The 27,497-nt window shown below is 42.8% G+C and overlaps 2 protein-coding genes across 6 annotated transcripts in view; one reads left to right on the plus strand and one right to left on the minus strand.

The window, feature by feature from the left end:
* LOC307112730 (protein FRA10AC1) overlaps positions 1-6,953 on the minus strand; it is a 509,765-nt gene extending 502,812 nt beyond the window's left edge. Inside the window, exon 1 of the mRNA XM_079793657.1 lies at positions 6,937-6,953. The gene's annotated coding sequence lies outside the window, so the exon portion shown is untranslated. The remainder of the gene's footprint in view (positions 1-6,936) is intronic.
* Positions 1-27,497, plus strand: part of PLCE1 (phospholipase C epsilon 1) — a 362,610-nt gene that overhangs the window by 272,674 nt on the left and 62,439 nt on the right. For 4 of the 5 annotated variants that reach the window (XM_079793644.1, XM_079793643.1, XM_079793645.1 and 1 more), the window contains 9 exons: positions 2,116-2,261; positions 5,417-5,675; positions 7,508-7,713; positions 14,853-15,528; positions 20,747-20,929; positions 23,468-23,585; positions 24,384-24,537; positions 27,092-27,214; positions 27,300-27,436. In XM_079793644.1, the coding sequence (XP_079649770.1) occupies positions 2,116-2,261; positions 5,417-5,675; positions 7,508-7,713; positions 14,853-15,528; positions 20,747-20,929; positions 23,468-23,585; positions 24,384-24,537; positions 27,092-27,214; positions 27,300-27,436 (2,002 nt within the window). The remainder of the gene's footprint in view (positions 1-2,115; positions 2,262-5,416; positions 5,676-7,507; positions 7,714-14,852; positions 15,529-20,746; positions 20,930-23,467; positions 23,586-24,383; positions 24,538-27,091; positions 27,215-27,299; positions 27,437-27,497) is intronic. The other variant, XM_079793646.1, reaches the window with a different exon arrangement.

Genomic DNA, 27,497 nt, shown 5'->3' on the forward strand with positions numbered 1-27,497 from the left:
GCTCCAAGCAGCCCTGAGAGATTGGAATAAATGGTTATCTTTCCCCCAGGAGAATCTGAATTCCTTGCAGTGTGAACAGGACCAGAGATCATCCTAGGGGTCTGATGCCTAAATCTGCTCTCCTGATGTTACATGAGGACCCAGCGAAGTCCAGACAGGTAGAGAGCAGAGGAGCATGCTCAGAGCCCACTGGGCTGGGCTGGGAGGAGGCAGGTTATCACTGCAGTGCTCCTGGCTGGTACCAGAGTATGACCCTGTTTTATCACTGCAACTTCATGTTGCTATGATTTCTCTATATGTTCCTGAGTAGGGAGAAGAAAAAGGTGTTCAGCATCAATCTCTTCTGTTCTGTTTTGTTCTTTAGCCATTTTTTTTTTTGTACTCTTCTCGATATCTTCTTTTATTCCAGTTCTGTCCTCTTACTGAGGGCTTAGAGGGACCTAACCAATGCCACGTGGAAACTGTCACCCTTCATCAGATGAAAGAGCACCAGACTGGGAGTCCTAGTTTTGACATCAACAAGAATTGTGACCTCAGAAAGTCACTTCTCCCATGAGCCATAGATTCCTGACCTGGAAAACGGGGTTGGACTGCCCTCTGTCGTGGCTGCCAGCAATAAATGCCATTCATTCCTATCACTTTATGGCCGTGCATACATTCCTATCATTTTACAGGAGTGCATACAGAACTCTTTCCTGACATTGTCGTGAGTCACCATCAACTCTGTTCAGGCCTCACTCTCACTCAGGCCAGGGAAGCGAGTGGCCCCCCAACTTTCAATATTGTTATTGAACCAAGTGCAACTAATGGTCCATGTGGAGTTAAGATCCGAGCTTCTGTTTGTTAAAAACTGAGCTTATCAGTCCAGACATTAGCCAGGATGAAGAGAGCAACTTAAGTGAATGCTAGTATCCAAGCACCAAAGTAAAAATAGCAGAAAAATAATCTTAGAGACTAAGCAGAGGCTTTTGAGGCTGCATATCGTAAAGGGGGTCTTAGTACTCGGTTATTCTTGAATATCATACTCCAATCTGTGTAGAAAAGTCAAATCACATTAAAATAAATGTAAGCCCAGAGCTAGAGAACATTAGCGTTTGTGTATACACATTAGGCATTTAGTAAGTGGGTGATTAGTATCACCTCTGGGGTACACACCTAAGTTCATATTCAGTCTTTGCCACCTCTTGGTTGGGGACCTTGGGCAAGTCTCTTAGGCCTTCTGTCCCTCAGTTTTCTCTTCTATAAAGTGAGGATAATAGTAGTCCCTGACTCTTAGGATTGTTGGGAGAGATAAATGAGTTATGTAAAGTGCTTAGCGCAATTCCTGGTACATTGTAAGTGTTATATAAGTAATTGCTCTTCTCATTTTTGTTTAGTCATTTGGGGAACATAATAGATAATGCATTTGTAAAAGACCACTTAATGTAGTTTTTCACTTGACATTATGTATTTTACTACTGATAAGTATCTTTCATTGATGGGCTAAGAGCACTGATTGCATTTAATCTTGCTGTCCATTGGTCAAATATATTTAAATCATTATCCTTTGGCCTTATTTTTGTATAGTTTCACGGAATTATATAGATCAAGAGGGAGTTTATGAATTGCCTTTCAGCCTCCTTATTTTTATTTTTATTTTTTTGTTCATCGTCACCCGAGGATATTTTCTCCATTAATTTTTAGAGAGAGTGGAAAAGGGGGTGGGGGGAGAGGAAGAGATAGAGACATCAATGTGAGAGAAATACATCAACCAGTTGCCTCCTGCTCCTGACCAGACTTGGGTTAAAACCTGCAACCCAAGTACATGACCTTGACCGGGAATCCAACTTGGGACCCTTCCATATGCAGGCTGGTGCTCTAACCACTTAGCAGCACCAGCCAGGGCCAGCCTACTGATTTTTAAAATGAAGATAAAGACCACAGAGAGTTTACATGACTTTCCCATTGCAAAGCCGTGATGGAGAGTCAGTGACAGTGTCACCTTAGTCTCTTGGTTGGATCCTTCATTACCTAATATTAAGAGTATTAGGAAAACAGTTCTTTTGTGGAAGAAAAATTTTTTTGTCAAGCTTCCAGGACATAGTTTCAGTCAGTGCCCCTCTCTGCACTTTCCAGGTGAGCTCCTGGGTGACGTGGCTGATCCTCACAGCCGGCACCATGGAGGAGAAGCGGGAAGTCTTCTCATATTTGGTGCATGTGGCCAAATGCTGCTGGAACATGGGCAACTACAACACCGTCATGGAGTTCTTGGCTGGCCTCAGGTATGTGCAGTGGGGAATACGGCTATCTGGGCACAGTTTCCTCTTACTAGCTGAATGGCACTGAATTAACTGCCCTGGTAACCACATTTACCCAAAACAAGCAGTTGGTAGTGGCAATCAATACAAATCATTCCATCAGGTACCCACTGATCTTGAGGGATTTCTTTGTCCTTTTATTTCAGATACAGGAGATAAGTTGCTAGATGTTCTTATGATAAAATGATGGTAGAGGTAGAGCTAGTGTGCATGCCTTCAGGCTTAAAAATATTTAGATTATAAGTAATTGAACTGCATCAAGATAACTAAAGTTTTTTTTTTAAGCAATTGGATGGAAAAAGAGAGCAACCTTATTGTTAAATGATTTTGGTTTTCTAATTGTATATTTTGCTTCCTCAAACTAAATTCTCAGCTATTTTAAGGAAACAATTAGAAATACAAGATTTACATATAATAATACTTACTCAATCTTGATGTCAGTTTAAAATAACCCAAATGAACAAGAGAAAAATGAAGGAACTAATAGGATACATCCATACACTGGAATGTTATTTAGCCACCAAAATTAATGTTTATGGCAATTTTTTAATATCATTGGAAAACCAGTAACATATAATACACAAAAATATGTGGAACAAAACCATATGTAATAACCTCTGCAATATTTATACATCAAAGTTTATAAAATATTTATACCAGGCAGACACAAATAGAATAAATACTAGAAGGAAAGATACCTAATGTAGATGGTAGATCTTTGGGTGGATTTTCTATATTTTTGGTATTTTCCAGATTTTCTACAATGATCCTCTAGTACCTTTATAATCAAAAAGAGAAATAAAGGTTTTAAAATAGTGTCAATTCTCAATCTAACAAAAAAACACACATTGATCTTTGCTGAGGATTGACGACTCTACTACAGAAAGGATGATCAAGTAATGAGAACCATGTCTCATTCATTTATTCACTTCATTTATTTATACCTCCTTTTACTGCCCCAAAATAGATTCTCACCAGCCTATAAGAAACCAGTTATAGGACTAGCTGGACTTAATGGGGTGAAATTGGAAAAACTTTTATTCTCCTGACCTCACTGTGTTTCAAACCTGCTAACTGGCCCTGCCTCCCTTGGCTTGGATTACATCGTGGGAGAGCCTCTCACTTTCCCAGTCACTGGTGTGGTTAACGAGCTGTCTCGTTCACCTATGTTCATGAGTGTGAATGAATCCCTGCAAAAAAAAGGAGGTTTTCTAAGCGTGTACAGTGGTACACCATCTATATACAGTTTACAAAATAGACTGTTCTACAAACTGCTTAATGATATATGCACGTGTTGTGGAAGTACAAAGATCTGTTAGGGAATGAGATCACTGCACTCGCAGCCGTGGTCCCCTTTGGTGGGGGAATGAGGGGGGAGCATGTCCTCAATGGAGGAATCCACTGGGGCCTCAACCGTATTGTTGTTGTTGTTAATCCTCACTGGAGGATATTCTTTGCATTGATTTTAGAGAGAGTGGAAGGGAGGGGGAAGGTGGAGAGGGGAGAGAGAGAGAGAGATCAATGTGAGAGACCCACAGCAATTGGTTGCCTCCCACACTTGCTCCAACCAGGGTGGGGAACCTGCAACCCACATATGTGCCCATGACCAGAATGGAACCTGTGACCCTTCGGATTTCGGGCCGACGCTCTAACCACTTAGCAATGTTGTCCAGGACTCAACCGTATTGTTAATGTTTTGTTTTTTAAACCGAAAGGTTGGTACATGGGTGTTTGTCATGTTAAATTTCTTTATTCTTTCAAATACCTTATATATTACATAATGAATTTTCAATCCAGTCTGATGTAAATCAAAATTGCAACCTCTCAGTTAATTTAAAGCTTTGCCTTTTTCCCACATTTTGCAGCCCAATCAGTCTCAGAAAGCTGCAGTAGGATGAAAAGGAATGGTTTATCTTTCTCTCCCTCCCTCCAACTCAGGGTCCTGCAGGAAAAGTGGGCAGGAGAGCAGAGAAGGAAGCAGGGTAGAGGAAGGAGGGATCTTACTGGACCAGAACAGCTGTAATCTGGCCTCGGTGTTCCCACAGAGAGAGCTGTATGTGGTGATTTGGGGCGTTTTCTAGTTATTCCCCTAACGTCCCCCATCTCCCATGGCACCATTGCCTGGCAAGAGGCGGTGCACCCTCAGTCCCCAGGGTCCAGCTCCAGAGGCCCTGCCCTCCCAGACGTTCCTCTGGAGTCACCTCATTTGGCAGGCGGACCTTTTAAGATAGTGCAGGGCCAACTGCCTGGCACAGTGTCCACTCCCGACTCACAGGAAACACTCTCAGACTTTGCAAATGCATGACACACCCACTCGAACCTTCTCCCTCACATGGCAGCCTCTCTTGTCAGACTTTCCCAGGCAAGAGTCACACACAGTCTGTGTGACCCACAAACTACCCAGGACACGGGTCCACCTCTCCAAAGAGTCCACTTGAAGCCCCCAAACTTCGAGTGATGTCCCCTTTCTCCGTAACACTGATAGTATCCCCTCCCCGGCCAACCAGGTGCAGTCGTGGCCGGTGGTGGCTACAAGACCGCTGGGGTGCAGAGCAGTTTCAGGGACAAGCTGGAGCCTCTCCTTCGCAGCAGTTTCAAAATAGGAAAGTCCCATTTAACATCCTTTTATGCAAATAATACTTCAAGGTAATGCCCCACAGGATGGGCCAGTGGCTTGATGTCAAAGCTGGAGTCAGTAAAAGCAAAGAGGCTGAAGCAGGCCTTGCGTGCACCCAGGGGTCACGTTGAAAGGATCAAGAGGAGTGGATGACACGTTTTCTGCAGGCAGCCCTCCATCAGTACTCGTACAAACACGGTTCCCCAGAGGTTTCCCTCTGGGCATCGCTGCTAGGAAAGCTCCCGCCTAAGTTCAGTGCCCACCTTCCAAACTAACGCCTTCCACATGGGTTTTCGTTTGTATCGGTCCTATTTCATTTAGTGTTTCATTTTATACAAGTAATATTAGACATCGTTTGGGGAAGTAGGTGGAGATATGGATCCTAAATAAATATTAAAACAGAGAGAAAAAGAATGACTCTGTACAGAATTTAGGCTATGCACTGTAAACCATATTATTTCTTCTTCGGTCTGAAAAAAAGGTGTGATTTACTTGCAAATAGGTCAAGAAAAGTTTTAAAAATGTGGCAGTTCATGGACCAGTCTGACCTGGAGACCATGAGGAGCCTGAAGGACGCCATGGCTCAGCACGAATCCTCCTGCGAGTACAGGAAGGTGGTGACGCGGGCGCTGCACATCCCGGGCTGCAGGGTGGTCCCGTTCTGCGGGGTGTTCCTGAAGGAGCTCTGCGAAGTGCTGGACGGCGCCTCGGGCCTCGTGAAGCTCTGCCCCAGATACAATTCCCAGGAGGAAACTCTAGAGGTGAGTGAGGCCTTTCGCAGTCCTCGCGATCCGGAGCCTCACTGCTGTCCCTGCTCGCCACTCACTTCAGTGAGGAGGGATACCTTCGTGACCCCAGGGGTCCGTTGTTACTGCTGTGTGGGTCACTGTTAGGTCCCTGAGAGTTCCGGAGAACAGAACGCCAACCGGCACTGTTTAGGGCTTAGTATAGTTAAGTTAGCTTTTTTATTTTTTAATTTTTTTTTTTTTAATTTCGGAGAGGAAGGGAGAGGGAGAGAAAAGCATCCATGATGAGAGAGAATCGTGGACCAGCTGCCTCCTGCACTCCCCCTACCAGGGATCAAGCCCACAACCCGGGCATGTGCCCCTGACTGGAATCGAACCTGGGACCCTTCAGTCCACAGGCCCAAGCTCTGTCCACTGAGCCAAGACAGCCAGAGCTGGTTAAGTTAGCTTTAATGGGACAATGTGAAGGTACCAGTGGAAACTGGCATTGCTTTCTGATTTTTTTCTTAAGATTGATGGGGTTTTCTTTTGTCTCATTGGTTGGGGATGTCTGGATGCAGAGGATAAAGGGTCAGGTGAGAGTCTTAACTTTTCCAAATCGGCAGAAGTAAGAATGTGGGCAAGTCAGCAGTGCCTTCCTCTCTTCCTTCGTGGGGGGGACGATGGAAAAGCTGGTGCCTCATCTGAAGATGGGCTCCAGGCTGCTGGCCACGGCTGCCTCACTTGTCCCAGGCCCATTGCTTCCTGTTACTGACTCCCAGAGAGGAGAGGACCATGTGAGCTTTGCCTCGGGGCATTGGGCACTGGAGAGGAGGGACACTGAGAAACTGGAAGAAGGTAAGAAACCTCCCTATTTCAGGTGTAGAAATGAAAGGAGAGACTAAACGGGAGGCGAGCTTCATGGAGAATTTTGAGGAGTCCTATACCTGGAACTAGACTCAGTTGTGGGACACACCTGGAAGTCCCACACCTGAATCTAGGCTCATTCTCACCATGGTGGCAGTATCCACTGATCTCACACACACACACACACACACACACACACACACACACACACACACACACACTCCCTCTTGGCGGCAGTGGGAAGACTCTTCTAAAACATCAGCCTCTTCTATGTCACCCGGGCACAAAGGCATCTCCTGGTATCAGGGAGACCTAGAGCCCCTGATGGGTACAGGCAACTCAGCCGGCTCCATCTCCCGGCTTATTTAAGGGGAATGAAAGTGTAAGAAGTGAAGGAGAACCCTGAAAGCAAGTCCCCAGCCGCACCCACACCCGCTCCCTCGTGCTTCAGGAGGGAGCGCCACGTCTCAAGGCCCCGCTGCAGCAGGGGCGTGGGAGAAACTTCCCGGTCAAGACACAGACGATAAGGGTGCAAACACGGCCAGGAAGCCCCTGGGTCACCTTCGGACATATGGGAAGGAAAGCAAAATGCCACCTTTCTCGGTGATTTTATCTGGTTCCGTAGTACAGTACACTTTTCCATGGTTTGTCTCAATTCTCCCTGCAAAGATAAAATAATCCTGCCCTTCCTCAGGAAAGTGGCTGATCTTCTCTCTAGGGAACCTTGGAATAATATTGCTTTTTTGTGTTTTCAATTCCAAGTGCAGTGTTAGTTCCTAGAGGGACTAAAGTTGTCTTAGTGAAAACAAGAGTAAGTTTTGATAGTTCATGTGGTGAAAGGGGAAAAAATGTGTTTCCTGGAGGTTCTTGTTTTTTTCCAGTAAAATAGGCACAAATACCATTATTTATGACTATTACGATTTCATTTCTCTAGCCACGTAGGTTATTTAGATGTACTGTATGACGTCGCAATAACAATCTCTCGGTATATTTTTCTGTAGTTTGTAGCTGACTACAGTGGACAAGATAATTTTTTACAACGCGTGGGACAAAATGGCTTGAAGAATGCAGAGAAGGAGTCCACCGTCAACAGCATCTTTCAGATCATCAGGAGCTGCAGCCGCAGTCTGGAGGCGGAGGACGAGGACAGCCCCAGTGAGGGGAGCAGCTCTCGGAAAAACTCCCTGAAGGAAAAAGCTCGCTGCCAGTGAGTTTACATGTTAACGGGAAGGAAGGGGCTCATTGCTTCTTCTTCCTACTTCGGTTTGGTTTCAGGCAGATGCCTAAAAAAACCTACCACCTTTATCAGTAAAGCAAGGCTTCTTTCTCTTCCATCTTTACAATTCTAAATTAGAATTTTTTTCTTTTTTTTAATATGTTTTTTATTGATTTCAGAGAGGAAGGGAGAAGGAGAGAGAGATAGAAACATCAATGGTGAGAGAATCATTGATCGGCTGCTTCCTGCACACCCCACACTGGGGATCCAGCCTGCAACCCATGCATGTGCCCTGACTAGGAATCAAACTGTTAACCTCTTAGTTCATAGGTCAACACTAAACCACTGAGCCATGTGGGCTGGGCAAGAATTTTTCTTTTTAACTTGGCTGCTTTGTTCTAAAATTACTACTTATAATCTAATTTCTTGCCATCAGTTAGCCCTCTAAAGGAAACTAGAGCTACCCTGCTATTTCTAAAAATTCAACCAATTAAATTTCAGGATTAGAACCACGGTCCCATTTGTTTATTTCATAGCTGCTATACAAATAGTTTTTAATAATCACTGAGTGGAACACAGGATGGTGAGTGTTAGCATTTTTAAGTGAAATATAGTGATTTAGTAGGGGTAGAGTGAGACCTAGATAGTATTTTAGCAGCTTCCCCCAACCTTTGAGTGATTCTAAGTCTGGTGGTCAAGGCTCTCACTTTCAGAAACACAGCTCTGTGAGGTGACAACCTCAGCTTTGCAACTGTTTAGTTGTTCCAATTGCTGTTTATCAGCAGGCATTGCAATCTAGCCAGATGTGCTTACCCACAACCAAATGGAAGACCAGAAACCAGGGGGGCATGCGTTGCTTCTCTTCAAAGTCGTTTAGTCACGGTCAAGCCTGTCTCAAATGGCAGAGCCTGGCCCAGCTGGAGGAGTCAATCCTTGAGCACCGCCAGAACTGTTAGGTCTACTGGCGTTGACATCTTTGCCACGAAAGGTTTTATTTGTAGTCAGTACTCATGAATCAGACCTTGCCATTGTCTTAGGGTCCTTATACGTGTGTGTGTGCATGTGTGTGTCTGTGTGTGTGTTGGTAAGCCATTGCTATTCATTTTGCAGAGTCTTTCCCGGTTTTCTGTGTATGTGTGTGAGCCTACGATGGGAAGGGTGACAGTATTTTCAGAAAATAATTTATTTGGAGTTGGAGTACTAGATATTTAGACTCAGTGTGAACACAGAAATGAATGCTTTGTATCTGAACCCCTAATGCTATTATGTTTTAAGGAGGTAAGCCTATATTCCAAATTTCTTTGGGCCTCCTTCCAGACCTCACTTCCTTGCTCATTCCTCCACAGAGGACCCAGGTGCTCAGAGGTTAACTGTTAGTGCCCTCTCCAGTGTCCCAGCCCTAAAGCTCAAATGTCTCGCAGGTAGCTAGCTTTCTTTTAAGTTTATCTCAGTTCAAAGATTTTGAAAGTTTTCTCACTAACAGTGTGTTGACTTTAGTATTATATATAGGTAGCATTATATATGTGTTAGTATGTACAGTATCAGGGGACCACCTACAAATAAGCACATGTCTACCCAAGAAGCATCTCATAGCCATTTAAGTCCTTAACCTATATCTACCTCTATTTACCTGTATAGGTATTTATGTATATATCTACCTCCTTCCACACAAAAAAATTTGTAGATGCCTATGAGAGTAAATATAAATAATTGAAGATATTAAGGGAAATAAGTTAGGGAGAAATAATACAAAAGTGTATGCTCTACATTTTTTATAGTGACTTAATTTTGTTCTGAGATTTTTAATGCCCAAAGGGAAGATGGAGTCATGATTTATTACAAGTTTCACGGTATTTGTAAGAAAAATCAAATAGACTTTCGGGATAAACCTTTTCTTCATATTGAGTTCTGGCAAAAATTCATTCCTTAAATCCTACTATAAGGGAAACATCATCTCTGAGTAGATAAAATAATGAATTTCATATGGCTCTTTTTTTATAACAACCTTTACTTGTTTTGGGGTGGGGTGTTAATTAAAAGTGTCCACCTTTCTAAAATACCTTCAGGAGTGTTACCTTTGTTTGAGCCTCAGAGACCAAGCTGCTGAGCTTTCCCTTCACCTTCACCATCTTTTCCATTTGCTGGGGGTTCCTTCAAGTGATAAATTTCTTACCTAATCCTGTCACCTCTCATGACATTTTTATTTCCAGCCTTCTGCTTATTCTCTTGTTCCCTTTCTAACGGTTTTATCATCTACATCCTAAGAACATTTCCCTTCCGCTTCCCATTTTCCAGATCCTGCTTCTAAGCACTCTTAGGAGGAGGGGAAATAGCTCAAAAATGTAAATATTTCTTTTACAAAACCTGTGAAGCCATTTTGAAATGCTCACATTGTAACCTCTGTGTCTCAGTACCAGGAACAGTTTCTTTACCCCAAGTGACTGCGCCTCTGAAATGAAGCGCTGGACACACGAGGCGGGGGTGGGGTGTTTGATAAAGTCACTGAAAGCAGACTAGCGGGCCCTGTTTCCAGGACTTGGGAATCAATTCTGGGTCCAGAGCCTCATACTGATGTTGTAAATACAATTTTGACAATAATGATATTAGTAATATTTAACGTGCTATTATTTATTGAGAGTCACTTTTAACAAACATTGTTGTAATATTTTATACATGTCACATTATTTAATCCTCACAGCAGTTGCATTTTCCTCGTGATCTCTCGCCCAGCAGGGCCAGGATTTAACCTCAGGCTAACGGGCTCCGAAGTCCACACACCACCCAGATATGATTTAGAAGCTGCCTGTTATTGAGGAAAGTGCTAGGTTAATTAAAAGCAAGAATTTGCCAGAAGCAAGCTTAAAAGTCTGGATGTTATTAGAGAGCAGCTATAGTTAGTCCTTTGGAGAAGGGATACATTTTCTCTGATCTTACAAAATTAATTTAGGCTTATCACCTGATGAATTATGTTCATGTAATCATATTAACTTTGTAGGAAGTCATGAAGGGTTATTAAGAAAATACACTTGTCCCCTAAGAGAATATTTTCACCAGGGAACATTAGAAAAGTGTTTATCTATTAATTTGTGGTTTCTAACTGGAGGATACTACAGAAGCCCTCTGGGGTGGGATACAAACTTCCCTTCTCTTTTTACTCCGTCGTCCTCTCCTTAAGACATATGACTTGTTTGACAAGGTAGTTTCTTTACCAGTAAACCACATCTTTGACATTTGGTTAATGTTATTTGGTTCCTAAATAAATCTTTAAGTTCCACCTTATTCCTTTTTGTAAACCCACAGAAACGTGTCTCCTGAGAGGGTCAGGTATAGAAGTGCATAAAATCCACTGAGAGACAAAGCTACTAGGTTCCTTCTCGAAAGGAACTTATTTCTTTACAAACAATTGTCCGTTTTATCTGGGCACTCGTCCCTGGAAGAATGCTTTGTAATGGAATATTAACGCTGAGCATTAGTTCTTTTGTTCTGAAAAAAAAGAAGAAGAAAGAAAGAAAGAAAGAAAGAAACTGACTCTAAGAAACAGTGTCTATTCTCTCGCCCAGCTCCCATCATCTCTGAGCAGCAGAAATGGGCTCCAGAAAAGCTTAGAGTTTTCCTTTCCAGACACTATTCTTCATAATTAATGCTTGTAGGGGTTTTTTTGGCTGGAAAATGCTTGATTTAGTTCAGAACTCAAACTAAACAAAATATGGGAAGCACCATTTCTCTTGCTAAATGAAAATCAGAAATTTTAAGTCCAGCTTAACATATGTTGTATTTCATGGGTACTAACACTTCCCAATTGAATCCTTTTTGTACTTGAAAAACAAAACAAAACAAAAACAAAAAGTATGACATAAAGACTATGGAAATGGTTCCAAAGAAAGGAAATAAAAAGATTAAAGGGCTTGGCTGTGGTCTAAAGAAAGCCCCTCTAGAGGAACAGCTGGGCTGGGTTAGGCTCAGGAACGGAAGTGGGGAAGGAGAAGTGGGAGGGAAGAAACCTCCGTCTTCCTATACTTAATCATAGTGGTATACTTCACTGAGCCAGATGCTGTGCTGTGTGCTTCACGGGTGTTATTTTATTTGAACTTCATCATTTATCTGTGAAATGGGTATTGTCTTTTTGCCAATAACAGATAGGTAAAGTGAGGCTCAGAGAAGTTGAGTCCTTTGACTAGGTCACACAGCAAATAGGTGGTGGAGCTGACCATTAGACTTAGAGTGATTCTAGGGGGCATGTTCCTAATCACCGTGCTGTATGTGGGGGGCATGGGCACCAGTATAGTATATGTAAGAGGACACAGTGTTGGTTTTCCATTGTTACTGAGAGCAATTTCATCAGGATGGAACTAAGTGTCTACAAAGGACTTTTTTTTTTCTTTCTTTCTTTGCCTTTTTATGTGGAAATGGAACATTAAGTGCATAAAGTAGAATGTATTTTTGCACATAGCAACCAGATCTTGATTTCTAATAACTTTCTTCAAGAAAAGAAAGCAAAGCTCCTTGAAGGAATGGTTGATTCTAGGACGGGGGCTGGAAATACACAAGATGAGCCAGGAACATGTTGTTGTGCCAGAAAGTAGAGATGTGCTTAAAAAAACAACAAAACAGACTGTCAGCATGACTTACCCCTGTGGACGCTGACCTGGCCGAGGGAGTGTTGGTCATGGGCTGTTTCTTTAAAAAGTACACAAGAGCCGACTACAAACGCTCGCAATGGCCAATTTCAGCAAAATAAAGTAGCATTCGATTATAACCTAAAGTGTTAAGTAAATATGCACGAGTTCATATATATAAATGGTAAATAAACAAGTGGGGGAGAAGAGATAATTCCAAATAACTTATTAGGTACTCTGCCCTGTAGGAGGTAGAGCATAACTCCTCACTCCTTACACGTGGGCTGCGCCTAGCGACTTCCTTCCAATGAGGACAGTACAGAGAGGAGGTTTTAAAAGAAAAAATAGCCCATGACCAACACCCCCTCACCCAGGTCAGCGTCAACAGGGGTAAGTCGTGTTGACAGTCTGTCCCCTGGATATGACGTGATGTGAATGCCACTCCCTCCATGGGCTTCCTGCCCAGAGCCTCGAACCCCAGGCTACTTATAAGAAAAATATCAGGCAAATTCTAATTGAGGGACATTCTACAAAATACCTGAGCCGTGTTTCTCAAAATTGTCAAGATCATCAAAAACAAGGAAAGGCTGAGAAACCATCATGTCTAAAGAAACAGGACAACTAACTACAATGTGGTGTCCTGGATGGAGTCCTGGGACAGAAAAAGGACATGGGTAAAAAATGAAGGAAATCTAAATAGAGTATGGACTGTTGTGAATAGTAATGTGTCAGTATTGGTTTATGAATTGTGTCAGATATACCATCCTTAATATAAGATGTTAATAATAGGGGAAAGTGGATGCGGAGGTATACTCTCTTTGCAATTTCTCTACATATCTAAAACTATTCTAAAATTTAACATTTTCTTAAAAACTAATGTACTAGTATTTGAATAATTATCAAGTGAATATGTGCATAACTACCACCCAGAATGGAAACATGACCAGCTCCCATAAACCCCTTATTTCCCTTCTTAATTATATCAATAATTTCTCCTCCTAGAGAAAAATTCACTGCTGTCCATTTTATGACAATACATCCTGCTTTTCTTTATAATTTTACCACTATTATGCATTGCTACATTTTTTCCTGATTTAGAAATTTACATGTATATAAATGTAGTATTATTTCTTGTGTGTCTTGCTTACAATTTGCCCATGTTGTTACACGTAGTTAGCTGTTGGGTGTTATTTTCATTGCTGTGCAGAATTACATTGTATGAGTATACCAGGTTTTATTTATACATTTTATCGTTGCTGGACATTTGGATTGTTTCCAGGGTGAGTAATCTGAAAAGGATATTCTGACCATCAGATTTGTGAGATCTGTAGGTTTCTTTTCTTTTTTTAAGGATATCTATTTATGTGAGGCGAGGAGGAAGACCTGCTATTTGGAGGCAGGACTGGGATCTCGCTCGGGGACCAGGATCTAGACTGAGTCCAAGAAGCCCAGTGCTGCTGCTGCTCATGCTTCGCCAAGAGGCAGTGGGCTGCCCAAGTGCCTCAGGACAATGGGAACGTTCCTTCCCAGACATGTGTGGACCAGCTCCTTCTCAGTTTCACTCACCACTTTGCTTTGCTTGTAATGTGTATGGGTCCAACAGCAGAAGCCTTGATCTTACTAACAATCTCTCATGCTTTGAAGAGAATGAATCTCTCTTGGGCATGTTCCTACCCAGGCGACCAGATAGAAAGGAGGGAGCCTTCCCCCCGTCCCCACCCCCAGATCCTTCTGGTTCTAAAAACAAAGACAGGTTCCTCACTCAGGGCAGGAAACGTGCTAACTTTCTAAGCAGACAAATCCTTTGTGTGCACACACATCCGGTGAGAATCTAAGGTTGCTTCAGGGAGACCTGTTTTGCTCCTCGGGCTGCCATGACTCTATTTCCCAACAAGTGTCTTTGAACTAATCTATGTTTGATTTTTAACAGAGGCTCTTCTCAGGCCAGCTTATTAAGGCTTGGTTTGCCCACGTTAGCCCTGCTGTATTCAGGTCATGACTCTTGTTAATGATCAAGTTGAAGGCAAAGAACCTAGTGATGAAGGTTCTAAGCTAAAGAGTCAGACAGACCAGAATCCTGCCTCGGGTAGGCCTCTTCTGAGCTGGGTAACCTGGAGCGAGTTACCCACCCCTTCTGAACCTCAGGTATCTTCATAGGATTTAAAAAAAAAAAAAGTAAGAAACCTTACTTCGAAAGTAGGGTCAAGTGCAAAAATGTATGTAGAATATTTAACACAGTTCCTGACACAAGAGGGAAAATGAATACATGATGATTGCTGTTGACATTAAAATACATAACTGACCTAGTAATTTCTTTCCTTATCCCTGTGTTTATAATATTGCTATATACAAGGTTTTAGAATATAGCTATAAAAATTACTGTGCATTTTATGTTTTCTATGCTAATTTCAGTTCATTGTGGAATAAAAAATGATGTCTAGTGTCAGTGAAAGGCTTTGTGTTGTTCTCACTTCTGCTTATAAGACAGACCAAATTTGTATCTCTTTCCATCAGGTTTGTAATTGGAGATTTGCTGGATACGGAAAATGACATCTTTGAGCAGCCCAAAGAATGGGACCCTCATGGGTTAGAAGAGCCACAGAAGGCCTTTGACCACGGGATAGAGCTCATCCCATGGTACGTGCTGTCCATCCGAGCTGACGTGCACCAGTTCCTGCTGCAGGGGGCCACGGTCATCCGCTATGACCAGGACACGCACCTCTCTGCCCGCTGCTTCCTCCAGCTTCAGCCTGACAATAGCACCCTGACCTGGATAAAGCCCACCACGGCCTCCCCAGCCAGTGCAAAAGCAAAACTTGGTGTGCTTACTGCCACGTCCGAGCCTGGCAAATTCCCATTACTGGGCAACGCTGGATTAAGTGGCCTGGCGGAGGGGGTCTTGGATCTGTTTTCCGTAAAGGCTGTGTACATGGGGCACCCTAGCATTGATATACACACTGTGTGTGTTCAGAACAAACTAAGTGGCATGTTTCTCTCGGAGACTGGTGTGACGCTGCTCTATGGGCTTCAGACCACGGACAATAGATTACTGCACTTTGTGGCACCAAAGCACACAGCTAAAATGCTCTTCAGCGGATTGTTGGAACTCACTAAAGCTGTGAGAAAGATGAGGAAGTTCCCTGACCAAAGACAGCAGTGGCTGCGGAAACAGTACGTCAGCCTCTACCAGGTAAGGGGTGTGACCTTCCCTCTCTCCTCAGTAACATCATTCTCAAGGTATAAATCTTGTGAAAACACTCTTGGCAACTGGACCACCAGGGCTCATTCTCCCAGCGCAGTCTCGTCCTACCTGAGTGATAGTGGGCAGCTTTTACGTAGCCTCTCTGTGCCCAGTCTTTATCTATAAAATGAGAAGAACAGCAATACCTATTCATAGGGCGGCTGTGAGAGGTTTCATTGAGTTAATATGTGTAAAGGCATAATGTAAATTCATATATTAAAGGATATTGGTTCATAGTAGGTCCTATTATTACTTGGTATGAAAATAGTGACTGTGGTCATTGTACCTCTCCCATCTGGAAAGAAACAAGTTAATGTAAAAGCATTTTCCCTTAAAGCTTCCATTGAAAGCGTTGGGATCTGAACACTTTTGTTATTAATTGGGGACTAACTGATTCATTGGAAACCTTCACTTCGGGAATAGAAATCCTGCTCCATCACCTAATATGCTACGTGACTCTCGGGGAGTTATTTAACTGACTGTATTTCTAACTATAGAACTTCCAAGGTCAACAGAAACTTTCCCAAGTGTGGGATAACTCACGTGGAGTTCCTCCCAACAAAGTCTGCGGTGGAAGCAGCCTTGGGAGGTAGTTTCTCACAGTCGGCTACTGAACCTGGGTCTCTCATTAACCCTAAATTATCGGGTACTGTAACACCCCCCACTGTGTTCAGGACTGACAGCAGGACTGGGCTGAAGGAGGTGGTGAGAAGAGATACCATGCTTGTGGAGAAAGCAGGGCAGAGACTGGAAACTGAGTCACAGGCCCCGCCACAAGGCGACAATGTCAATAGCATTGTCAAATGAGCAGTATCAAAGCATTTGGTTTCTCTTTTTTATGCTTTTCTATCTCTGGGGGAAGGGAGGACTTAACTTTTTTACTAGTGTCCAGAACAAATAGAACTATGACTTAAAGTACTAAAATGACTGATTTCATGTACTTTTTCACAGTTCTAACATGTTTCTGACAAGTAGACACATTTCCCCTGCGGGATGTAAATAAAGAGGTGCATATAATTCTGCTGTCCCGCTTCCTCGTGCCCATGCAATACCTCTGAAGAGAGACCATATCCTGAATAAGTAACTTGATTAATTAAGTAATAAGCACATAGGCCTACATACACAGGTATGCTAATGCTGCACAGCACAAAGCCCGTTTTAGTTAATTCATCTAAAGTGGAAACCAGAATACCTGCTTCCTATCTACTCCACAGAGAGCTTTCAATGCTGTCAGCTGCTTGGAGGAAGGGTCTTCAGGAGCGATTATGAATATTGATTTTTACTTACAATCATTCCGCAGCCTTATAGAATCATGGAAATCCAGTCAACCTGGCGGTAAACCAAAGTCTTTGAGCTCAATTACAACCACTGGCACAAAGGCTATGTGATTTATTGGCTCCATTTGTTTCCTTCCCAAGCTTAGAGCATAAAGTAGCTGAATTAATAAAGTGTACTTTCAGTTTTTGCTGAAAGAGGCACCAGCTCAGATCATGAACAGCTTATGAGAAGAAGGAAGAGGTGCTGCTAGAGCAAAGACACAGGAAGTGACCTGGGGCAGACTCACTCCTATCAGCAGCAAACCCGGCTACACCTCTCCCTTCCCTCTACCAAACCCTCCTCCCTCCTCCCTGCATGGAACCAAGTGGTTACAGTGGAAAGGCAAAACAACTCCATATATCTCAGTCTCTTCTGAAAACATAGGTGATGTTCTTCCTCAAAACATTGTTCTACATGAACTGCCCAGGAAGGAAGGCAACATGTCTTACAAATAAACACTAGAGATTTCTTAGTCAACAAACTGACCATTTTCCTATTATACAGACTTGTTCTCAGACTATCTTAAGGAACATCAAAATGATGCTAATTTGGTACTTGGAGAACAAAAGGTCAAATAGGCAGCATGCTAAATGCCCCTCTTGGTGACTTATAATAAGGCTTAGCACATTTAAGGCTTGGAGGAGTCCCAAGTACAAAAGAAACCTATTTAAATGTATATTTAAGTTAAAGACATTTATTTTTTTAAAAAGTCTTGAGTTCTTCAAAACTTCTTTTAAGGGCTCTGCAAGAATATTTCTTTATCTCTAATTTGGGAAGAGCTTGTATAGAAAATAATATTTCTAACATTTGAGTCCCCTTGTGTGATGAATGCATGCAACGTTACCTTCAAATAAAAGTATTTTAATATTAGTAAATTGATCTAATGGAAATAGTAGCAGGAGATAAAGCAAAAGTCAAGAAGAAATAGTGACATTTGTAATGAAGCCTAGGAATACAAGAAAGTAAAAGAAAGTAAACCATGTGGAGATTTGATGTGGAGTGTAGAGGAAAAACTAGTATCAAAAACTTTGGCTCAAGGTTATCATGGGCAGAGCTAAGAACCCATAGTCCTGGGTATTTGGAAATATCTCTGGGAAGCTGAGAAGATTAAATAAAGGATTACCAGGTAGACAGACTTCTTTGGTAGTAAGCAACAGAAACGAATTCTGGCTATCTTCAAGAAAAATAAGGATTTATTCAAAGGATTAGATCAGTTTAACTGTCTTCAATATATCATGTGCAAAGATATGCCAAGAGGTAAAAGTGCATGAATATCTTTTAAGGAATCAATTTCCTGTTCCTCAACTTCCACATGAACTTTTTTCTAAAACTGAGAATGTGCTTTCACTCACAGTAGTCCTTCTCCCAAATTAAAAATAGAAGGTGCATCCTTCACCCATCCCAACCGGGGTTATTGTTTTGTATAAAACGAAAGAAAGATTCTAACCACATTTCAGATCCCAGAAAATCTTCTTTAAAGATTAAACAAAGGAATCCTGCCTTTTTCAGGCCTAAGATATTTTTGTTTAAGAGTAAAGTTGGGCCCTGACCAGTTTGGCTCAGTGGATAGAGCGTCGGCCTGCGGACTCAAGGGTCCCAGGTTTGATTCCAGTCAAGGGCATGTACCTTGGTTGCGGGCACATCCCCAGTAGGGGGTGTGCAGGAGACAGCTGATGTTTCTCCTCATCGATGTTTCTAGCTCTCTCTCCCTCTCCCTTCCTCTCTGAAAAAAATCAATAAAATATATTATTTTTAAAAAAGAGTAACGTTTGGCCCATGTTGGGATGTTCTGATTTAGAAAAGCCAAATCAGTACAGGCTGATTATTTTATATGTAGAAGGTAATTGGGTCTATTACATTTCTTATTAGAGACTTTCTTTTTAGAGCAGTTTTGGGTTTACAATAAAATTGAGAGAATGGTACATTGGTTTTCCATGAATCTCCTGCCGCCAAGCATGCATAGACTCCCCCATAGTCAGCATCACACACCAAAATGGTACATTTTCTTACAAAGAATGAGCCTACATTGACACATCATAATCACCCAAAGTCCACAGTTTACCTTAGTGTTCACTCTGGGTATGTTTACTTGCCATCTGTATGTCTTCTTTGCCAAAGTATCTGTTACGGTCTTTGGCCCATTTTTTAAATCAGGTTAATTGCCTTGTTATTGTTGAATGTTAAGATTTCTTTGTATATTTTGGATAGCAGTCCTTTATCAGATGTTTCTTTTGCAAATATTTTCTCCCATTCGGTGGCTTGTCTTCTAATTGTCTTGATAGTATCTTTCGCAGAGCAGATGTTTTAATTTTAATGGAGTTATTAAATTTTAGAAAATGTATTAGTTAAGACCCATAGATAAAATTTTTATAAAATTTCTTTTGTATGTAGAGTATGTTATTCAGTAAGGTAGATAAAACCTATTTATGAAATTGGGTCATTGGATATTTTGGAGCCAATTGTAGGGACCTGTTAGCCGGGACTCTCTTCAACAAGCCTGCACCAGGTGGCATGATCTCCAGCCATTTTTATTCTCACATCACTGCATTCAAGATTCTTCTTCCAGGGAGAGAGGTTCTGATGGGTTTCTTTGGATCCTGTGTCAACCATTGGTCAAGAGATGTTAAACTCATGACTACATCCAGGGGAGAAGGGATAAAGTAAAATTGGGGTATGGTTAGAGAAAAGAGAAATGATTAATGGACAGGTATAAATCACAGATATCCACTACAAGAGAGCACCAAAAGTTTCCCATATCAAGTATCTAATTTGCTCAGCATCCTGGGATTCTGAACAGGATGCAGGAAGTGCGAGGTCACAACTCAAGTCATAAAACCAGTCATTGAACATTAGGAAGAAGGAGCAGGCACACATACACACACACACACACACAAGGCCTCTTTATTATTTACAAAGCAAAATCCATTCACAGCCACTTCTATGGAACTACAGAGGAGGACTAGCCTTAAACATTTGCAGAAAATAAAGGTAGTAAATGGAAAGTATTTTTAAAAGAGCCCTTTTATGCAACCTGTGAGCTGTCAATATCTTTAATTCATATGCAACTTTTTGTAGTTTTATTAACTGGGTTTCCTAACTATAGGGAGAATTTTTTTACCATTGTCAATTGAACAATTTAATTCAATAAATAAATTCTCGCTGCTCACTGCATGTTATATGGCATTGCCTTAGGAGAAACAGCTACTATAGATCACTGCCCACCCTTCGAGTGTGTTTTTGCTGCTCACAGCATCATATGCCTGGTGTTCAGAGTCCCTGGGCTCTCTATCCTCGGATGTTAGTCACTTGGGAGGATGGCAGCCCAACTATTTGAGGTGTTCCTCAGAACCCTCCAGAGTGAATTTTATGTATGCCACATACCCTATCTTTAAAGTCAGACTGTCCCAAGCATCAACCAATGTGAAAATACCTAGAGTGAAACAATAACAAATAAGGATTGATTTTACTTCAATAGATTCACAGACACCCAAGTTCTCCAAAGCCCTACTTTGCAAAATACATCGTAATGAATTTTTTGCAGTGGTAATTCTGTACGTAACCTTGGGAAATGGGAAGGGAAATTATTTTTGTTAATACCAGTTGGACACGGCCCTATTAAAGCACGTCACTGGAACTCAGCAGGGAGGTGACCAGGACTACAGAGGATGTGATGAAATCCCCCACAGAGACCTGAGGATTAGAAAATAGAGCCACTTGGGTGGCCAGATTGTATTCCTCAGTGGCCGCCTGTGCTCCTCCATCCCTGGGAATTTCCTGGAAGCCATGCATGTATTTACTTCCCCGTTGCTTGCTGTTCCCTGTCTATGTTCAGCATATGGTTCTTCTACAGGAGGATGGACGGTATGAAGGCCCAACTTTGGCTCACGCTGTGGAGTTGTTTGGTGGCAGACGATGGAGTACTCGAAACCCCAGCCCTGGGACATCAGCAAAGAGTGCCGAGAAGCCCAACATGCAGAGGAACAATACCCTGGGCATCGGTACTGCCAAGAAGAAGAAGAAAATCCTTATGAGGGTAGAGTGTTACTTGTTTATTGAGCATCAAACCCAATCATCTGGGACCATTGCATGGTCTGTATCACCATAAATGATCTTAGGTTTTTTGGATTGGGGACAACATGAGGCATAAAATAAAGGAAGTACAAGGGTCTACCTAACACCTCCTGGGTGCCATAGCCAGTGCTAGGAACTGAGTCAACAACACCAGAAAAAAGTCAGGGTCCATAGAGGGACACAGATGTGTTAACAAACACAGTGAGATCTAAATAAGTCATTGTTAAACCGTCTTCAAAGTGCTTTAGGAGCAGAGAGAAGGAGGATATAGGGCTGAGAGGCAGGCAGGAAAGACTTCACAGAGCAATTGACATATGGTTCTTGAAGGTTGTATAGGAGTTTACCAAACAGACAACACAGGGGAAAGCATCCCAGGCAGAGGAGGCAACAGAGAGGCATGAAAGATGTGGCTTGTTCATGGAAGCACGTGTAGTTCTGAGTTCATGCTCCAAGCTGGAGCAGGGGCTCTGTGGTGGGCGGGGAAAGGCGAGGAAGGAACGGGGATCAGATTATGAAGATCTCAGAGGACCTGCTAAATGTTCATCCATGAATGAAGGATAAAGAAAAGGTGATATAGACATACCATGAAATATAATTCAACTTTGAAAAAGGAAGAAAATTATTTCATATGCTACAACATGGGTGCACCTTGAGGACATTACCCTAAGTGAAAGAAGCCAGTCACAAAAGGACGAATACTGTGTGGTGCCACTCATGAGGTACCTAGAGCAGTCAAGCTCTTAGGAACAGAAAGTAGAATGGTGGTGGCCAGGAGCTGGGGGGGGAGGGGAGTTGTTTAATGGATATAGAGTTTCAGTTTTACAAGGTGAGAAAGTTCTAGGGATTGTTGCACAACAAGGCACATATAGTTCCCACATTTAAAATGGTTAAGGTGGTGAATTTTATGTTATACTTTTTATCACAATATAGACATATACACTGAGTGGCCAGATTATTATGATTTCTGAACACATAATAATCTGGCCACTCATTGTATATCCTATATAATAAAAGGCTAATATGCAAATTGTCCCCTCGACCAGGAGTTTGACCAGCAGGCAGGCCGGCCAACTGTCCATGTCCCCTCCCCCTGGCCAGGCTGGCCAGACCCCACCCATGCACGAATTCATGCACCGGGCCTCTAATATAAATATATATATTTATATTATACTGTAATATAAATATATATATTACATATGTATTATATATGTGTAATATATAAATATATATTACATATATGTTATATATGTAATATATATTAGATATGTGTATGTGTGTGTGTGTACACACACACACACACACACACACACACACACACACACTAGGGGCCCAGTGCACAGATTTGCAAACCTTGAAAGGAACTGTGGGCCGCAAGGCTGCGGTGGGCACAGTGGCGGGTCTCGGCCCATCCTCCGCACCCTCGCCCGGCCCCTCCCGCAGTGGCCCCTGGTCCCCTGTCTGCGGCAGCCCCACTCATGTTGCCACTGCTCCTACGCACTGAGGGCACCAGCCCTGCTCACACCCTCTGACAGGGCCGGCACCAGCAGTGGGTGCGAGCAGGGCCTGCACCATCAGTGGGTGCAAGTGGCGGCTGCTGTCCCGATCACCCCTCAGGAGCTGGGGGAGGTGGAGAAGCCCTCAGGGGTGATCAGGGCCGGCAGCCACCACTCGAACCTGCTGACACCGGCCGTGGGTATGAGAGGCGGCTGCCGGCCCCAATCGCCCCTCAGGAGCAGAGGGAGGTGGAGAAGTCCTGAGGGAAGATTGGGCGCCGGCAGCAGGTGCGAGCAGCAGGTGCGAGCACCAGGCCGGACCACGGTGCGCAAGAGCAAAGAATTTTCAGTAACCACCAGAGGCTGCCCCAATGACAGCAACCGCATCCCACCTTGGTCTGGCACCCCCACTCACCTGCTTCACCATCCCACCGCTGCCGACGCTGCCATGATCCACGCGCGCCCCCTGGTGATCAGCACACGTCATAGCTTGTTCAGTTGTTCCACCGTCCTATTTGCATATTAGCTTTTTATTATATAGGACACACACACACACACACACACACACTGAGTGGCCAGATTATTATGTGTTCAGAGATCATAATAATCTGGCCACTCAGTGTATTTATCATTATTTATTACATATTTCATTATATATATTATCACTATAATATGATGATATATTTTCCCCAGGGTTGCAGTTAAGAGGCTACTGATGCCTAAGTCGAACTTTATCTGCTTTATGATTCTGCCTCTACCTGGAGATTCCAGGGATCCCATGCCTCCTTGTATGGGCCCCCTCCCCTGAGGAGTGCTGCTGTATAGTGAAGGACAAATGGGATATCCCATGAGAATACTTGGTCAGCCTTCACGTGGGTCTTTACTGGCTTCCCCAGGAGGAGGCAGCCTTGAAGGTGGGTCCCTCAGAAAATAGGGACCTGCCCAGACTAAAGCAGTGATAGAAGAGGAACACAGAATGGGAACCACTGTGCGTTTTGTGTTCTCAGGGTGAGAGTGGAGAGGCGACCGACGACGAGATGGCCACCCGAAAGGCCAAACTGCACAAAGAGTGTCGAAGCTGGAGTGGCTCTGATCCTCAGGACATTAATGAGCAAGAAGAGTCAGGTAAAGCAGCACAGTCCCAGCTGACATTTCCCTATGAGAAAAATACACATTGGGTTTAAATGGTAATTTAAGTGTGGTGGGCATTCTTGGCAGAACTCTTTATCTTGTTAAATATACTTACCTTTGTTTTAACTAGATGATGGAACCCTGGAGGTATTTCTGCAAGCACTGTGTACTTGGAAGAAAATCCTCATTACTTACCTTGCCATTATTGACAGAGAATATTAGCCATACAGGATACAATTTGATGGTTTAGACCAGTGATTCTCAACCCCAGTTGGAAATTAGAGCTTTTAAAAAATATATCTGGTCCAGCCAGGTGTGGCTCAGTGGTTGAGCGTTGACCCAGGAACCAAGACATCACAGGTTTCGATCCCTGATCAGGGCACATGCCCAGGTTGCAGGCTCCATCCCCAGTAGGGGGCATGCAGGAGGCTGCCAAACAATGATTCTCTCTCATCATTGATGTTTCTATCTCTCCCTTCCTCTCTGAAATCCATAAAAATATATTATAAATAAATAAATATCTAGATGCCCTGTCCACACTCCAGCCACTGATTCAGACGCTGTGGCTGGGACTTGAACATCTGCATACTTTTTAAGCACCCCCAGATGATTCTCATCTGTACCGGGGCTGAGAACCCTCCAGATGAGTTCATTCATCTGAATATTTTGATGCTCCTTGTGTAGAAATTGCCTGCATAGAGTGATTTGCTCAGACATCCATAAGCATCTTTGTTGTCTTTGATTCTGAGGGAAAGGGGGTCATTGTCTCTTTTCTGTCTTTCACGCTCACAGAGGCGAATGCCATCACAAGCCCGCCTAACCCTCTCCCTTCCAGAAGAGCCCACTCTCTGACCACGGCTGGGTCCCCCATCTTGGCTGCCGGGACGTCATCTCCCATCAGGCCAGTGTCCTCCCCTGTGCTGTCTTCAAACAAGAGCCCGTCCAGGTGGGGCCTTAACATGATAAAACAGCAGGACCCCTCACAGCATTCAGGCTGTGTAGCAGGGCGTCTTCTTCCAGTGCTCTGTGGAAAGACTGTCTCTGATTTTGACTTAGCAATGACATTGAGAACGGAAAGACCCCGAGTTTTTATATGCTTCTAATTTTCCTGTTTTTATACCCCTATTTCCTCATAGTGCTATAATGGCTCCTAATTATTTGACACATCAGCCCCTCAAAGGGCAATAGTAACCAAATCTGAGCTGTAACTCTCCAAATTAGCACTGTCCAATATAGTAGCCACTAGCCCCGGGGGGAGGGGGAGAGGGGAAGGCTATTTAAAATAATTAAAATTAAATAAAATTTAAAATTCAGTTTCTGACTAAATGCAATAAAAAATGAAGTTCCGTTTCTCAGTCACACTAACCACATTCAAAGTGCCTCAGGGCTGCAAGTGGTTGGTGGCTACTAGACTGAACCGTGCAGATACGGACCCTTTGCTAATGGGTGAAATATATTTAATACTCTTCTTATATATAATAAGCTCTACATGTCTAGAGGAATGAATGTATTGCAGCAAGTCGGATGTGTTTAGATCATTTCAAAGCTGGTGTTATAATAAATTATGAGGTCCATGCAAATTACAGATTTGGAACATCTATCCTCTCAGAAGGAATAATATTAAAATGAAAGCCTTCCAAAGGAATCGGAAAGCCACACCATCTCCCACAACCTTACATGAAAGTTTAAGAAATGCAGAGATTCCAGGCAGAACCAAGATAAAACAGGCACTCCACTTTGCCCGCGAGGGGAGTGGGAGGAGGAAATGGGTCTGTGCAGGTGCTGGCTTTGGAAACATTAATTACACACACACACACACACACACACACACACACACACACACACACACGCTACAGTAAATCAATTTTTAAAGGGAAGCATTCTTTCACAGTGTGAACAATGAACACAATATAAGCTTTATACATCCAGATTTCTGTAGTTGGTGAAACTGAGCCAAGGGTACGTGGGAATTCTTTGTGTCACTCTTAACAACTTTTCCATAAGTTTAGGTATGTAACACATTTAAAAGCTACAAAGAATCAGAATTCTCTACATTCTATTTCAGCCTATACAGCATCCTTAATGAACAAAATAGCCAAGTCACTGGGAGTAAATAGCCCTTCCCTTTATTTCAATCACTTATGAGCAGGAGAAGGAAGGGCAGAATAAGAGAGGAAAATATTTTTAAAGAGGTAAAAGTAGAGAAACTAACATATCAGACGCAAGATCACAGACAGACAGGCACCACAGCCCACCAAGTAAGTGTTCTAAAACAGGAGGAAAAGACAAGGCAGAAGAAAAATCAGCCTGAATGCTGTTCAAGGGGAAAAGCAAAACTGAGCCCAGAAAGGGAAAGAGTAGACACGTGGAGCTCCCTGAAGTCAGGGGCTGCCCTCAGACAGCGGCTGGACCTGGAACTAGAAGGAAGACAGGGACGTTCCTGTTGAAATCAAGTGATAAACCACTTTATGGGACCTCCTTCCTCTTCCTGAACCTCCACCCTCTATTTCCCACACACGTGGAGGACCAACAACCTTTCCCCTCAAAATAATATAAATCTAGCCTTTTGTAATGCTCTTCCTTTAACCTTCAGATGTCAGCGCAGAATCATTTTCTGTGAGTACACATTGTTAGCAGGATTAAGGGTAAACAGTCTAGTCATTACAATATTCTCTATACTTTCTTATATAAGTTGAAATATTTCTAAAGTGAAAAATAAAAGACAAAAATGAAAGAAAAGGAAAGATCTTGTTCATTGATTTGGTTAACAACCAGTCAAAACATTTCTCATATTATCCTGTCAGGGAACCAGTATAGAACATTAAAAAATAATAATAATAAATGTTGTGAAATAGCCAGACTGAAGTTTTGATCTAGTTGACTGATATTTTTATACTGAATAGATACAGCCTTGGCAGGTGCAAATATAATCCTAGACAGAATTGGCTTCTTTCCATTCTTAATATTTTTCTGACTCACATTTTCCATTAGTATTAAAAGCCCTTCCCTGAATTCATCTAAGAACTGATTTAAAAAGGACAAAAAGAAGACATTAAGACATTCAAGCCATTCTTCTTAAATGGGTTTCTGTAATTCAGAATATAGGGGGAAAACATGCATAATTTTCCATAATTTATAATCTAGTAATTTGGGGCACTTTTTTAAAAATGACTTTTCTTCAAAGACACATTTACATCCCCCCTACTCTTCCTCCCCCCGCTGGCCTTTGATTTCAAAGAATTGTTTTAATTAGTGGAAGCATATTAACCTCAGCCTTATGTCCTTATTAAATAGTCTGTAAACATGAAGCCGTTTCAATGTCTCATATGTTTGACCTCTGACATAATATAGATAAATTTTGAGAGGCATGAAAATAGCCTCCACCTTAAATGACTTGCAGTCCATCTTTTTGGTCCTATTGCTTAACGCGAGAGCATCTGTTGGGGCGGAAGGGCAGACATGGACCCGTCCTGCCCGTTAAGGCCATGTTTTTCTTGCAGTGCCTGGAGCAGCAGCAGCTGGCACGGCCGCATCAAAGGAGGAATGAAGGGCTTTCAGAGCTTCATGGTTTCCGACAGCAACATGAGTTTCGTTGAATTTGTGGAGCTGTTCAAATCCTTCAGGTATGGCACGCTTTCTCCTGACCCTTTCTCAGCCCCACATTTTAGCAGCAGTGCTACATGCGAGGCGTTTTCATTCCTCACCCAGTGTAAGGAGCCGCAAGGACCTGAAGGATCTCTTCGACCTCTATGCCGTGCCCTGCAACCGGTCGGGCTCTGAGTCGGCCCCGCTCTACACCAACCTAACCATTGACGAGAACACCAGCGGTCTCCAGCCTGATCTAGGTTTGTGTAACAGTTTAATCTTTCCCACGGAGGTCTTTCTATCTGAGAAACCAGAGTTAGA

This window comes from Cnephaeus nilssonii (genome assembly GCF_951640355.1).
Source record: "Cnephaeus nilssonii genome assembly, chromosome: 16".
Classification (NCBI taxonomy): domain Eukaryota; kingdom Metazoa; phylum Chordata; class Mammalia; order Chiroptera; family Vespertilionidae; genus Cnephaeus; species Cnephaeus nilssonii.